The sequence below is a fragment of the Lissotriton vulgaris genome, chromosome 1_1 (assembly GCF_964263255.1).
Source record: "Lissotriton vulgaris chromosome 1_1, aLisVul1.2, whole genome shotgun sequence".
Taxonomy (NCBI): Eukaryota; Metazoa; Chordata; class Amphibia; order Caudata; family Salamandridae; genus Lissotriton; species Lissotriton vulgaris.
In genome coordinates, this window is record NC_141685.1 from 1,244,430,900 (window position 1) to 1,244,443,103 (window position 12,204).

General features: G+C 45.9%; 1 protein-coding gene across 1 annotated transcript in view; it reads left to right on the forward strand.

Moving 5' to 3' along the window:
- Positions 1-12,204, forward strand: part of UHMK1 (U2AF homology motif kinase 1) — a 229,876-nt gene that overhangs the window by 196,666 nt on the left and 21,006 nt on the right. The window contains exon 7 of the mRNA XM_086964500.1: positions 5,583-5,671. Coding sequence (XP_086820626.1) covers positions 5,583-5,671 — 89 coding nt within the window. The remainder of the gene's footprint in view (positions 1-5,582; positions 5,672-12,204) is intronic.

Genomic DNA, 12,204 nt, shown 5'->3' on the forward strand with positions numbered 1-12,204 from the left:
TCCCACTGCTTCAACAGGGGGACTTTCTGGCAACTCTGGACCTGAAGGATGCGTACTTCCACATTCCGCTACATCCTTCACACAGAAAATACCTCAGGTTCACCATCCAAAACCAGCACTACCAATTCAAGGTTTTGCCTTTCGGGGTCACCACGGCAGCCAGGGTATTCACAAAGTGCCTGGCGACTGTGGCGGCGCATCTCAGACGTCAAAACATCCACGTCTACCCCTATCTGGACGACTGGCTCATTCAGGCGAAGTCAGCCCAGCAGTGCGCAGACCACGTGTCCCACACCATTCACCTCCTGCACGATCTGGGATTCTCACTGAATTACCCAAAATCCCATCTCCAGCCCGCCCACATACAGCAGTATCTGGGTGCGACCATAGACACTCTGGCGGCCACAGCCCAGCCAAATTCAGTGAGAGACGGCAGCATTCAATCGCTGATCCAAATGTTCAGACCTCAACACTCGCTTCCAGCAAGAGTGTTCATGCAGTTGATAGGCATGATGGCCTCCTGCATCTCCATTGTCCCGCACGCCAGACTACATATGCGTCCGCTTCAGGAGTGCCTAGCACGTCAATGGACTCCGGCTCAAGACCAGTTGAAAGACCTAGTGTTGGTGAGCGGTCGGGCATACAACTCTCTGCATTGGTGGAATCCACGAAACCTTTGCAAGGGCCGACCGTTCCAGGAGCCTGTGCCAGAGATTATCCTGACAACGGACGCCTCTCTCCAGGGATGGGGAGCGCATGTACTCCAATACACTGTGCAGGGACTGTGGACGCAGCAACAGGGGAAGATGCACATCAATGTTCTAGAACTGATGGCGATCTTCATGGCACTGAAGGCTTTCAAAGTACATCTATGCAACAAGGTTGTGTTGATTCGGACGGACAACATGACGGCAATGTACTACATTCAAAAGCAGGGAGGCACACACTCTCCGCAGCTGTCTCATCTGGCTCAGAGCATGTGGAAGTGGGCCATTCAGAGGAACATCTTCCTCATGGCAGAGCACCTCCCGGGCAAGGACAATCAGATGGCGGACCTACTCAGCAGGCACAGCCACCAGATGCACGAGTGGGAGATACATCCATCAGTACTCCAGCCGTACTTCCAAAGGTGGGGTCATCCAGAGATAGACCTGTTCGCCACAAAGGAGAACGTAAAATGCCAAAGCTTCGCCGCCAGGTTCCCACACCCAGAGTCGCAGGGCAATGCGATATGGATGAACTGGTCAGGCAAATTTGCGTACGCTTTTCCTCCAGCACCTCTGATACCGCTGGTGGCACGCAAGCTCAGGCAGCACTCGATGACTCTCATCCTGGTTGCTCCAACGTGGGCTCGCCAACCATGGTACACCACGTTTCTAGAACTGTCCGTGGTACCGCATCAAAGGCTACATCTCACACCCAGCCTTCTGACGCAGAGCCATGGCGACATTCAGCACCTAGATCCGCAACAGCTCAACCTGGCGATCTGGCTCCTGAAGTCCTAGAGTTTGGCTACCTAAACTTACCTCCCGACTGCATGGACATCATTCGGGAGGCGAGGAAGCCCACTACTAGAGCATGCTATGCGGCAAAATGGAAGCGGTTTGTCATTTATTGTGCAAACCACGGCATTAACCCGCTGGATGCTTCTATTCAGAACATCATCTGTTACCTTTTCCATCTGTACAAGTGTAATCTGGCCTATACTTCCATTCGCATTCATCTATCTGCAATGGCCGCTTATCTCCAAAATAGACAGCACCTTTCACTCTTCAAGGTGCCTGCCATCAAGGCTTTTTTGGAAGGCCTCAAACGAGTTATTCCACCACGTACTCCACCAGCCCCTGAGTGGAACCTCAATGTGGTTCTTACCAGGCTGATGGGTCCTCCCTTTGAACCACTGCATTCCTGCGAGATTCAGTTCTTGACATGGAAAGTGGCTTTCCTCGTAGCAATTACATCGCTACGGAGGGTTAGTGAATTACAAGCCCTCACAATCCAAGAGCCATTTATACAAATTCATTCAAACAGGGTAGTGCTCCGCACTAATCCTAAGTTTCTGCCCAAGGTTGTGTCACAGTTCCACATCAACCAAACAATCGAATTACCGGTTTTCTTTCAAAATCCTGAATCATTGGCGGAGCGGATGCTCCATACCCTTGACGTTAAAGGGGCCCTAATGTATTACATTGATAGGACCAAGCATTTTAGAAAGACTAAGCAACTCTTTGTCACCTTTGCACCACACCAAAAAGGTAACCCTATTTCCAAGGCTGGTATTGCTAGGTGGATCGTTAAATGTATCCAGATCTGCTATCTGAAAGCTAAGCGTACTCTTACCATTCCACCAAGAGCCCACTCCACCAGAAAGTTGGGGGCCTCCATGGCATTCCTTGGAAACATTCCTTTGGAAGACATATGTAGAGCAGCCACATGGTCTACCACACACACATTTACTAAGCATTACTGTGTTGATGTGCACTCCAAACAGCAGGCAGCTGTAGGGCAGGCTGTTCTCAAAACACTTTTTCAAACTGCTGCAGCTGGCATGGGCGGCCGCCGCTAATGGAGGGACTGCTATGTATTCTATGCACAGATATGAATTCAGCAGCCCACATGCCTCGAACCGAATATGCTACTTACCAGTATGCATCTGTTCTTGGCATGTAGGGCTGCTGACATTCATATCGCCCGCCCTCCTCCCCGGCGCCTGTAGCAGCTGCAGCTTTCACATATGCTCATAGCATGGTCATCATTCACTGAGTTTCACTCCATCTTGGCCACAATGGCTAAAAACAATCTGGGGATGGAGTCGATGCCCATGCGCACTGTAGTCCAGGGGAGGAGCCACCTATCTCGTGATACTTCGAAGACTCTTCCAGGACAACAATGTGCAATCATCCGGACCCAACACTAGGCGGCGATCTATGCACAGATATGAATGTCAGCACCCCTACATACCAAGAACAGATGCATACTGGTAAGTATCATATTCGATATATTCCAGCGATTGTTAATTCATCTCATTTTGGAAGACCAACCAATCCAAGAGATATCTTACTATGACCACCTCATCTGACAACTGATAGGCCTCCAGAGGGCACATGTAACTAATAGATGGTCTTGTTTTTGAGCTGGCCAAAGTTTTCTTTCTGATTGAAGTCAGTGAAGGGAGGCACACTAACCACCTTGACATATATATGAGTGGCATGTGAGGGTAATTAAAGAACTGTTAACTCTGTAGTAGGACATTCAGGTTTGGATGTATGGCTAACAGTAATCTTATCTAGTACAGAATCAGCATTCTGTTTTTGCGCTGTTGAGTTTGTAGGTACAGTGTGCACATCATGGTCGGACTGGGACATCGAACTTAGTGTCCAAATCCTTTTGTCACAAGAGAAATCAGGTCAGACTTAATAGATGTACCACCAGAGACTATCTTACAACCTGTCAGTTGCTTATGGACCGAAGACTTAAGGACTGACAAACTATTATTAATCTTCTTTAGAAATGTCCCAACCCGATTTTTAATACTTTACAGTAAACGTTCCATAAATGTCTCGAGTTAAATTAATTGGGGTTACATTTTTTTATTCAAAGGTTTAGCTTCGGACTTCATGCAAGTCTTCAGTGGTATTTCCCTTGGTGTAATGACAGAATTCACTGCCCCCTCAGTTCTGACTACTCCTCTTGTGCAGGGATGCTTTCTGCTCCATGGGATGTAAAGGTATTTTTCACTATCTGTCTGCAATGCGAGGGGCCTCCAGACGCCTGGCTCTGTGATCTCTCTGTAGTTCGCCTGGCATATTTCCAGAATGTACTGCCCCTCTCTGTAGACTGCCCCTTCTGTACAGCGATGTGTCGATGAGCATAACATTTTGGAGCATGTGTCTGAAGGTTGCATCTCTTCGACCCCTGCAAACATTTGCAACAGGAGGAGCGAGGTAAGGGAATGAACGGGGGAAGATAGTTTCTGCTCCATGGTCATCCCGGTACAAGAACTGGCTTAATGCTAGCGGGGGAGCAAGTAAGTGAAGGGGGGGACTACTGCCCTCCTGTAACTTACTATATACACCCAACATCTCCAAAGAGATTTGTTGCATATGGGTGGAGAACAGCCAGATGTGGTGCTGATTCACAGACGCCAGAGAGCAAGTGGAGCCTATTAAATACCCATCATCTGTTGGTGAAGAACAGATGGTATATAGATAGTTTAGTAATATGTATTGATCAATATCTTGGTGATCTTGCACGAAGGAAACAATTTGTTTTTTGAGGTACAGTTTTAAACGGCCAATAGTATTATATGTTGGGCAACAGAGAGCATTACATTACTTATGTATTACAAACCTTAATGAATGAATTCGCTTTTAGGAGTGCCCAATTTTTTCCCTGAAAGGAAATTCAGGTACTGCTATTTTACTCGCCATTTGTAATGAAAGAGTGTTTATGTAGATGAGGGCCTGTGTATGATTTAAGCCTGTACCCAAGTAGGACAAATGTGAGCACTGTGCCTGGCAGTAAAGGTGTAAGTCACGTTTTTATGAGATGGAGAGAGCAGGGAACCAGTCAAAATTAGAAGTTTTGAGACCTAGGTATGGAAGAAGTGGGTGGTTACAAATTAGTGACTGATAAGGTGCCTCTAGGTGGGATGTTCCTTCCTAAAGAGATGTACTTTGGAAAAGGAAGAAAACTTTTTACTGCTTTATAAATTATATTTCATTCTCATATGGACTGATCGTGTTAGAGGTAGGACTGTCTGGTTTTCTGTATCAGAAATGGTCGAGAAATATTGGAGGTCTGGCATATCCTGTTTTCGGAATTGGGCGTGATTGTAGAGCACCTGATTGGCTGATGTTTTGGTGTTGCAGAGGGTCAGAAACACTATCCACGTTCTAGTAGCAGATGTTTTTCATCTATGGCAGTCTTAAACCCAGTAACTAATCTTTGAATTGAAGAGGCTGCCTTTATAGAGACATACAAATCTAATCTGGTAGCTTCTGATATTGTGCAACCTAAAGTCCCCATTATGCTTTTAATGGGCGGTTCTATAGGTTAATGTACCCCACGACAATCTAATACAAGGTACAACACTTTACCATGGGAGTTCACTCATTCTTTAATTTTAGGAGTTCTAGAACTCTATTATTTGATGTACCCAGAGTCTTGCATTTATGTAGTCACAGTGCATAATCTGTATTTCAGTTTCCTTCCTCATTACACAGCCCTCCATTTCCTGTTCTATTGTTGCCTTTACTTTGAGATGTACCGATTGCCCTTAAGATGGAGTGTTTAGGGAATGAGAGGGTTGGTTGAAAAAAACGAATGACAAGATTATTTTTGTAATTCTGAATACTGTTGCAAGTGTTTTTTTATTTTTATTTTTTTAACCTACGATTGAGCATTTATTTGGATGCAAGCAATAAATGAGGCATATTTAATGGAACTATTTTGATGTATGCAGTACCTGAAGAAAATTTTCAAATCAGCTCCACTTCAGGTTGCATAGTTGCTGGCTTATAGTCTGACTTAATCCTATTTTGTGACCTATTCCTTGCTGAGCAGTATTCTTTGTCTCATAGAAGTGGTTGAAGACATGAGGGAAGAATGTCAGAAATACGGACCGGTGGTTTCTCTGTTTGTTCCAAAAGAGAATCCTGGAAAAGGCCAAGTGAGTATTTTTTTTTCTCCCAACACATTTTAATTTCCTAGCTTATGTTCACCAAATGGTAGTGAAAAGTTGGGGAAAGTAAATTGGATACTTATTCATAGAGAAGTTGTGAGGTGTAAAATGAATTTGCAGAACGGGGCACTTCACACAGTGGTCCTGCTAAAGTAGTAAACTATTCTCACCATTCACCTCCGGCAGGAAGATTTTACTGCTCATTTGTTATCCACATATGTCATTGTAATTAAAGTTTCCAATGGTACTCTGCAAATAGGTTCTCTCTACATAAATATTCCAAATGCATATTGCAAATGTTTTACCCACTGGGATAGCTTTGTAGCACCCTCCACGCATAGATCAATATGTTGTCAAAAGGCTAGTATTTCATCAGAATCATAGTACCAACATTAAGATTCACATTTTCCCAAAGTATTTCAATAAAATAATGCAAGAAATTTATAGCAGAACATCTTTGATCTGTGGGCCAATCCTCAGGTGAACCTTTTCTTTTACTTAGGAGAACTCGCACTGCCAACATTTCTGTGCTGTCCGGTGTCCATTGCAGAAAGCCTTGTGGGGTATGTTTCATTTGAGGTGGGATTTTCCGCCTCATTCTCTATTTCCCCTCATACTCTTCACTCCATTATTGAGGTAGCTGGGCCATGACCAGGTTCATGCCAATCTGATTTATTTGGGCTGGCTTAGGAGGGTGTTGGATGCAGAACTCCTGCGACTCTTTGTCCCCCTCCCCCCCCCCCCCACTTACACTATCTCAAAGGACCTACTTTCCCAATCAGAGTGGTAGGTCTACACCCCAGCCTACACCTCTGGAGGTTTGGGTGTAAACATGCATCCATCCTTTCAGGCTTGAGCTCAGTTTGTATCGCAAGTAAGATGTTCTCTTTGGACGGACAGTCCTGCCAAGCATAATTCATCCAGGGTTAGAATAACACTTATAGGTGCTTGCCCCACATATCTGCACAAAAATCTAATGTCTCACGATTCATTGCACTTTCTAATACGCAATAGTTGAAAATCGTCCATCAGCAGGCTTTCACCTCCTCATTTCTGTCACCTGGTGACTATAACTGGAGTTGGGGGATGGGTGAAGTAGCCATGGTTACAACTACTGTGCTCTAGTTCCATTGCTGAAGGCTGGGCATGCTGCCCCCAGATCACCATTTTTATGCTGCATACCCATGCCTGTCATCTAGAAGATGATCAATTAAGTCTGACCTGTGAGAACTCTTTAGTTGGAGCCCGGGTCTGACAGCTAGCATGTGCACTGTGGTTCAGGTGGTGGAACGGGATTCTTCTTTTCCTGGGAGTCGCTCAGTAATGTTCACGAATAGGAGGACTTCACCCTCATCCAGCCACATCCCATTGAGTGTTTGAGGAGGGTAACTTGATGTTGTGGAGCCTGATGCGCTAGACCGGGGCAGTCACCCAGAGACTGGGCCTATTATTACAAAATAACTCACTTGGCGCACCCCCTGCCCCTTGTGGTAGGGAGCTAGCTTCCACAATCTGCAGCTGTTGGTCAGTAAGGGTAATGGCCATCATCCAGCCTCTGGTTTGCAAGTGCTTTCCAAAATCCACAGATACATGACCCAACTGCAGAATCTAGCATAAAAGAACCAGACGTCCTGACCCTGAAATTGTGGATGTGTTACTGGCCACTGATTATGGCTTCTATTGCAGTTCTAAATATTGGAGCAACACACTAATTGAACCTTAGGATGACTACGCTTTGGGGTATACATTGTAATCTATATTTTGTTGTTTTCATGCATACCAAACGTGTTGCGTCATTGTGAACCTAATGCCTGAAATATTATGCATCCGTACCTGCAGATCGGCAATATTAACGAGTATGGACTCAAAGGACCACAATTAATTTGTTACATAATCAAATTTTTAACCCACCTTGAGAAATTGAAGAACGAATAATGTCGCAATATTTGCGGATCCTGTAAAATTGCAAAATATTTTTTAAACTTGATATTAATCAATTACATCTGATCCTTTTTTTTATAGTACGTGAAGGTAATATGTAATATATTTTATGTTATGGAACATTGTAATGGTTTTAATTAACTACATAATAAACCATTCACTTACTACTATCTAATAGAAACGTCTGAGCTATAAAATGTGGGAAGGATATCTTTATTAAAACTTTTAACAAGAGGAATCCATTGGGAAGTGGGAAAAAGGTGTCCCTACTGTGGTTGGGAACACACTTGTTGTTTTTGGGTATCCCTCACACACCAACAGGCCCCTTGGTGTCGTGCTTAATCATCGGGGTCCTCGCATCCCTCTACGGGATGCGGCGTGCTGCGACCGACGATTACGTGGGAGCACTGATATGACTATGTGTGGTGTTAGTGAGGGGGAGTGTAAGTGAGTGCAGTGGTGGGGTTTAAATAGTGAGTGGGATTTAAAAAGTGCCTGGCTCGTGGGGTAACAAACCAACTTTAATTGGCCCCTGGGTTGGTACTAATAAAAAGGAGTTGGAGGTGTTGGCGTTAATAATGTGCGCCACCTCCTGTGTGTGTCAACCTGTTTCGATGTAAAAACATCTTCAGGACTGGGGTACACAAATCCCCACCTTACTCACGTTTTTCTATTTCAACTTTTTATTTTTCTAAAAAAGTGGACTTTACGCCGGCTCTGTTGGCATGAGGGGCAGCGAAGAGGGATTCTCCTGATAGACTGGCAGCAAGGAAGCACGAGTAACCCCTACGCTATCACGGACTCATGGAGTAACAAACTCTAATCACAAAACAGTCAGCTAAACAGCGGTTGTTCTGTAGGTACATTGATACACCTGCACTTGTAAATTTCACTTTTTTAGTGAGGGGTACCCAAAAACAACAAGTGTGTTTCCAACCTCAGTAGGGACACCTTTTTCCCCACTTCCCAATGGATTCCTCTTGTTAAAAATTTATATCTTATGGAGAACGAATCCATTCCAAAGGAATACTCTCTCTCTCTCTCCCCCTTTTGTTGATATTATCTATATTAAAATGCACAAACTCTGAGCGAGTTTTACATTTCCTTTAAATTTTACTAAACATGCTTAACTAATATTAAAGCAGGATAGTTGGATCCAACATCACCAAATACAGTACTTGCAGTACTTCTGCAATTCCAGTGCCAGAACACTGCCAAAGCACTTCAGCCATACTATAGAACACCCACTGCCATATCGATACCGGAATCAACATACTGCACATCTCTGCCAACGCATTGTATTTCTGGCCTACTGAACTTAGTCCTTTTCTAGTACTTCAACCTATACACAATTTTGTCAAATTAGATCTGTCCTGACCTAGAGTACATCCTGTATGCCAGCACAAGGATCCACACACAGTTCTTGCAAGATGCCCCAGTCCTACCCTGCTTCACCCACTGTTATTCCATCACTAACAGACCGAAAATCTGAGCTCTCCTTATGCACTTCTGTCAGGGCCTGAAGCATTTCTAATATGCCAGTACAGTGTCCAAAACACCGCTCTGGCAGTACAGCCATATTCTTCTCAGCAGTATCCTCTGCTATACCAGTATTGGGGCTGACTTGTAGCGAAGCTATGCAGAAGCACATCTTAATTTGAACCTGCATCACCCCTTCTTTTACGATACTGTTGGCTACCCCTCAGCATTCCCTATTACTCCAATAATGGGACTCCATCATTACATTCAATCCTGCTCTGCACTACCCTGGCAATGTGGCATTGAGACCGAAGAACCGCACTCTTAGTTCACCCAAATCTTTACCTGTATCCACATACTATTCAAATAACTGAAGCCCACACACATGCGCCAGTGCCACCTTGCTCTGCATCATTACCCGATTGTGCACACAGCTGAAATGTTGCACCTAGATATTGAACTGTACCACTCCCTACTGTTCCTGGGATACATACACAGCTCTGCCAATGCGCCTCAGACATGACCTACACATACCACCACTCCAACTATTGCATTTCTGGGACAAACATTAACAACTCTGCCATTGCACCACAGTCATGTCCTGCACTTCCCCTGCTTTTTATTATTACTTGGTAACACAAACAGCTTTTCCAATCCTGTGCTGCTTCAACTCTATTTGTTCCTATTCTTGGCCCACGCACAGTTGTCTTCATACATATCATGGCTACTAAGTTGGAACTGGGATTTTAGCCATGAGCACTTAAATTTCATGAACCTTGCATAGGCACTTCAGGGGCACTGTAGATGTGTAAACGTTTTTTCTAAACAATACATTGCACAAAAGGGGAGAGTTCTGGCATCTGTTTTGTTACATTCACACTGCTGCTTTGTTTTTTATTACGCTAAATTGTCACTTAAAGCGTCACATATGGTGCCTTCAAATTATGTGTCTGCTTTAAACATGGAAATGCCACACATAGACAGCTCAGAGTTGAAGACTCACAACATTTGTGTGTTTAATAAATATATTATGGTAATCAGTTCAGTTCAGAAGACTTTATTTCGATCACTATAGATCAGAAAAGTGCAACATAGATCTGAAAGAGTCTTTTAGTTATGGATTCCTTACCTTGGATCCCTTACCTTTGAATTACCCCCAGGCGTCAGACTGGATCCAGGGAATTTTTCTTCAGTTGCACCCCTGCACGTTGGTAGGTGGCGTTGGTCACTCTGCGTTCGTCGTTGGCGTCGTGATCGCCGGAATGACGTTGCGGTATCTACTTAGACGCCGCCACTGCTCGCTGATGTCAGTTCTTCCTTTTTCCGCTCCAGCCAGCGCAGATCTGGAGACAGCGGTACCCTGGTCAACAGTTTTTTCGACTTTTAGTCTACTTCTTTTCGAGTTGTTTGACTCTTGGTGCACAGGGATGTCACATCGGTAAAGCGGATTAAAGCCTTGTGGTTCCTGCCACAAGCTGATGTCAGTGACTGACCCACTTCTCGTGTGCCTCTGGTGTCTGGAGCGCGACCATGACCCAAAGTCGTCCTCCGACTGTCTGGCCATGGCCCGAAGTCTTTGCGGGAGCGATCCCGAAAGCTTCTGGAGGCCCGGCAGTCGGCTCTGCGCCGCTCAAAGTCCCAGTCGAGAGGGAGGTTGCAGGACCTGTCGGGGAGCCCCCACCACTCCTCGTCAAAGTCTTCGTCTTTGGGTAAGCCGAAGCGCAAAAAGAAGGTGAAGAAGCACTGTCGCTCTTCCCTTCTTGGGAGGAGGAGCGACTCCTGCCCAAATTCGTAGTTTTTGCGAAGCCCTCCACGCCACCTTTGAGCTGCCGACTCCGCTGACGCGCCTTAGGGTGCCATGAACACGACTGTGGGTTCTAGGAATTCGATACCAGCGGCGTCGCCGCAGCAGGTCCCCAGCGATCCAGGCCTGGATCCGGGTCGGCGCTGGTCAACCTCATGACACCTCCTCTGACGCCTAATCCATTGGCGATACCTCTGCCCCCTCCGATGCCGGTTGTGTCCCCAACCGACGTCGACCCCAGCCTCCCCCTCTACGTGGACACGTCGCCGGACTGATGCCGGTACTGGCGCTGACCAGTACTTTTCTACCTCTGTTCTACCCTGGTGTTCCCTGTCGCCCTGAGTGGCAACCAGAGGTGGGTGAGGAGGCCCAGGAGGGGTCTGTGGACCCTCTGGCAGACCAGTTTGAAGAACTGAACTGGAGAGAAGAGTTGGGTGAGGCCAGTGGTCTGGACAGTTCTCCAGACCTTGGCATGCTTGCTCCCCCTACTATGGCTACGAAGGAGGGAGCCTCTTACGCTATGTTGCGTAGGGCGGCTGAGGCCTTGAAACTGGCGCTTCTTACAGTAGCGGTCAGGACTAACCTCCTGACCAAGGTGCTTCAACCAGCAGCGGCCTCTTCAGATACCTCTTCTGCTGTTCAATGAGGCTCTTACGGACATGCTCCTGGGCACTTGGTCCAAGTCCAGCACAGGGGTTCTTGTGAATAGGATGATTGCCAAATGCCACTGCCCAGCCCCTGGCGACCCCATTTTCCTCTCCCAACTCCCTACCCCTGAGAGCTTCGTGGTCCAAGCCTCAACTTCCATGTGCGCATTCCTTACTTCTCAACCTGATGCTGAATCCAAGAAGCTTAATCTTTTTGGGAAGTAGATGTTTTCTTCCACCAGCTTAGGACTGCGGTCAGTGAAGACCGCTGTAGTGAGGGCTGAGCCTGGTTGCACACATTGCTATGTTAGCATAGGCTTATTAGAAGTTTCAATGCCATTTTACCTTTTGCTGCTCTTGCACACAACACTGCATATAGCTGTTGTTGTAATTAGGCTGTGTGACTTGCTTCACATGAGAGAGGCTTGTTTTCGGCATCCCTAGACTTACATCGTGACCTTAGTCTGCATTGTGAGTGCTAAAGCCTCCAAGGTTATCATAACAAGGTAGCTGTTGTTTGGGCGGATCGGCTCAGGTTTTTAGACCGAACATACATGCAGCTGCGAGTCAACGGAGATTCAGGCGCCTTTAATATTGCACTGTAGGCATGATTTTAGGCACTTGAAAGAATTCCGTTTCCAGAGAGAAAG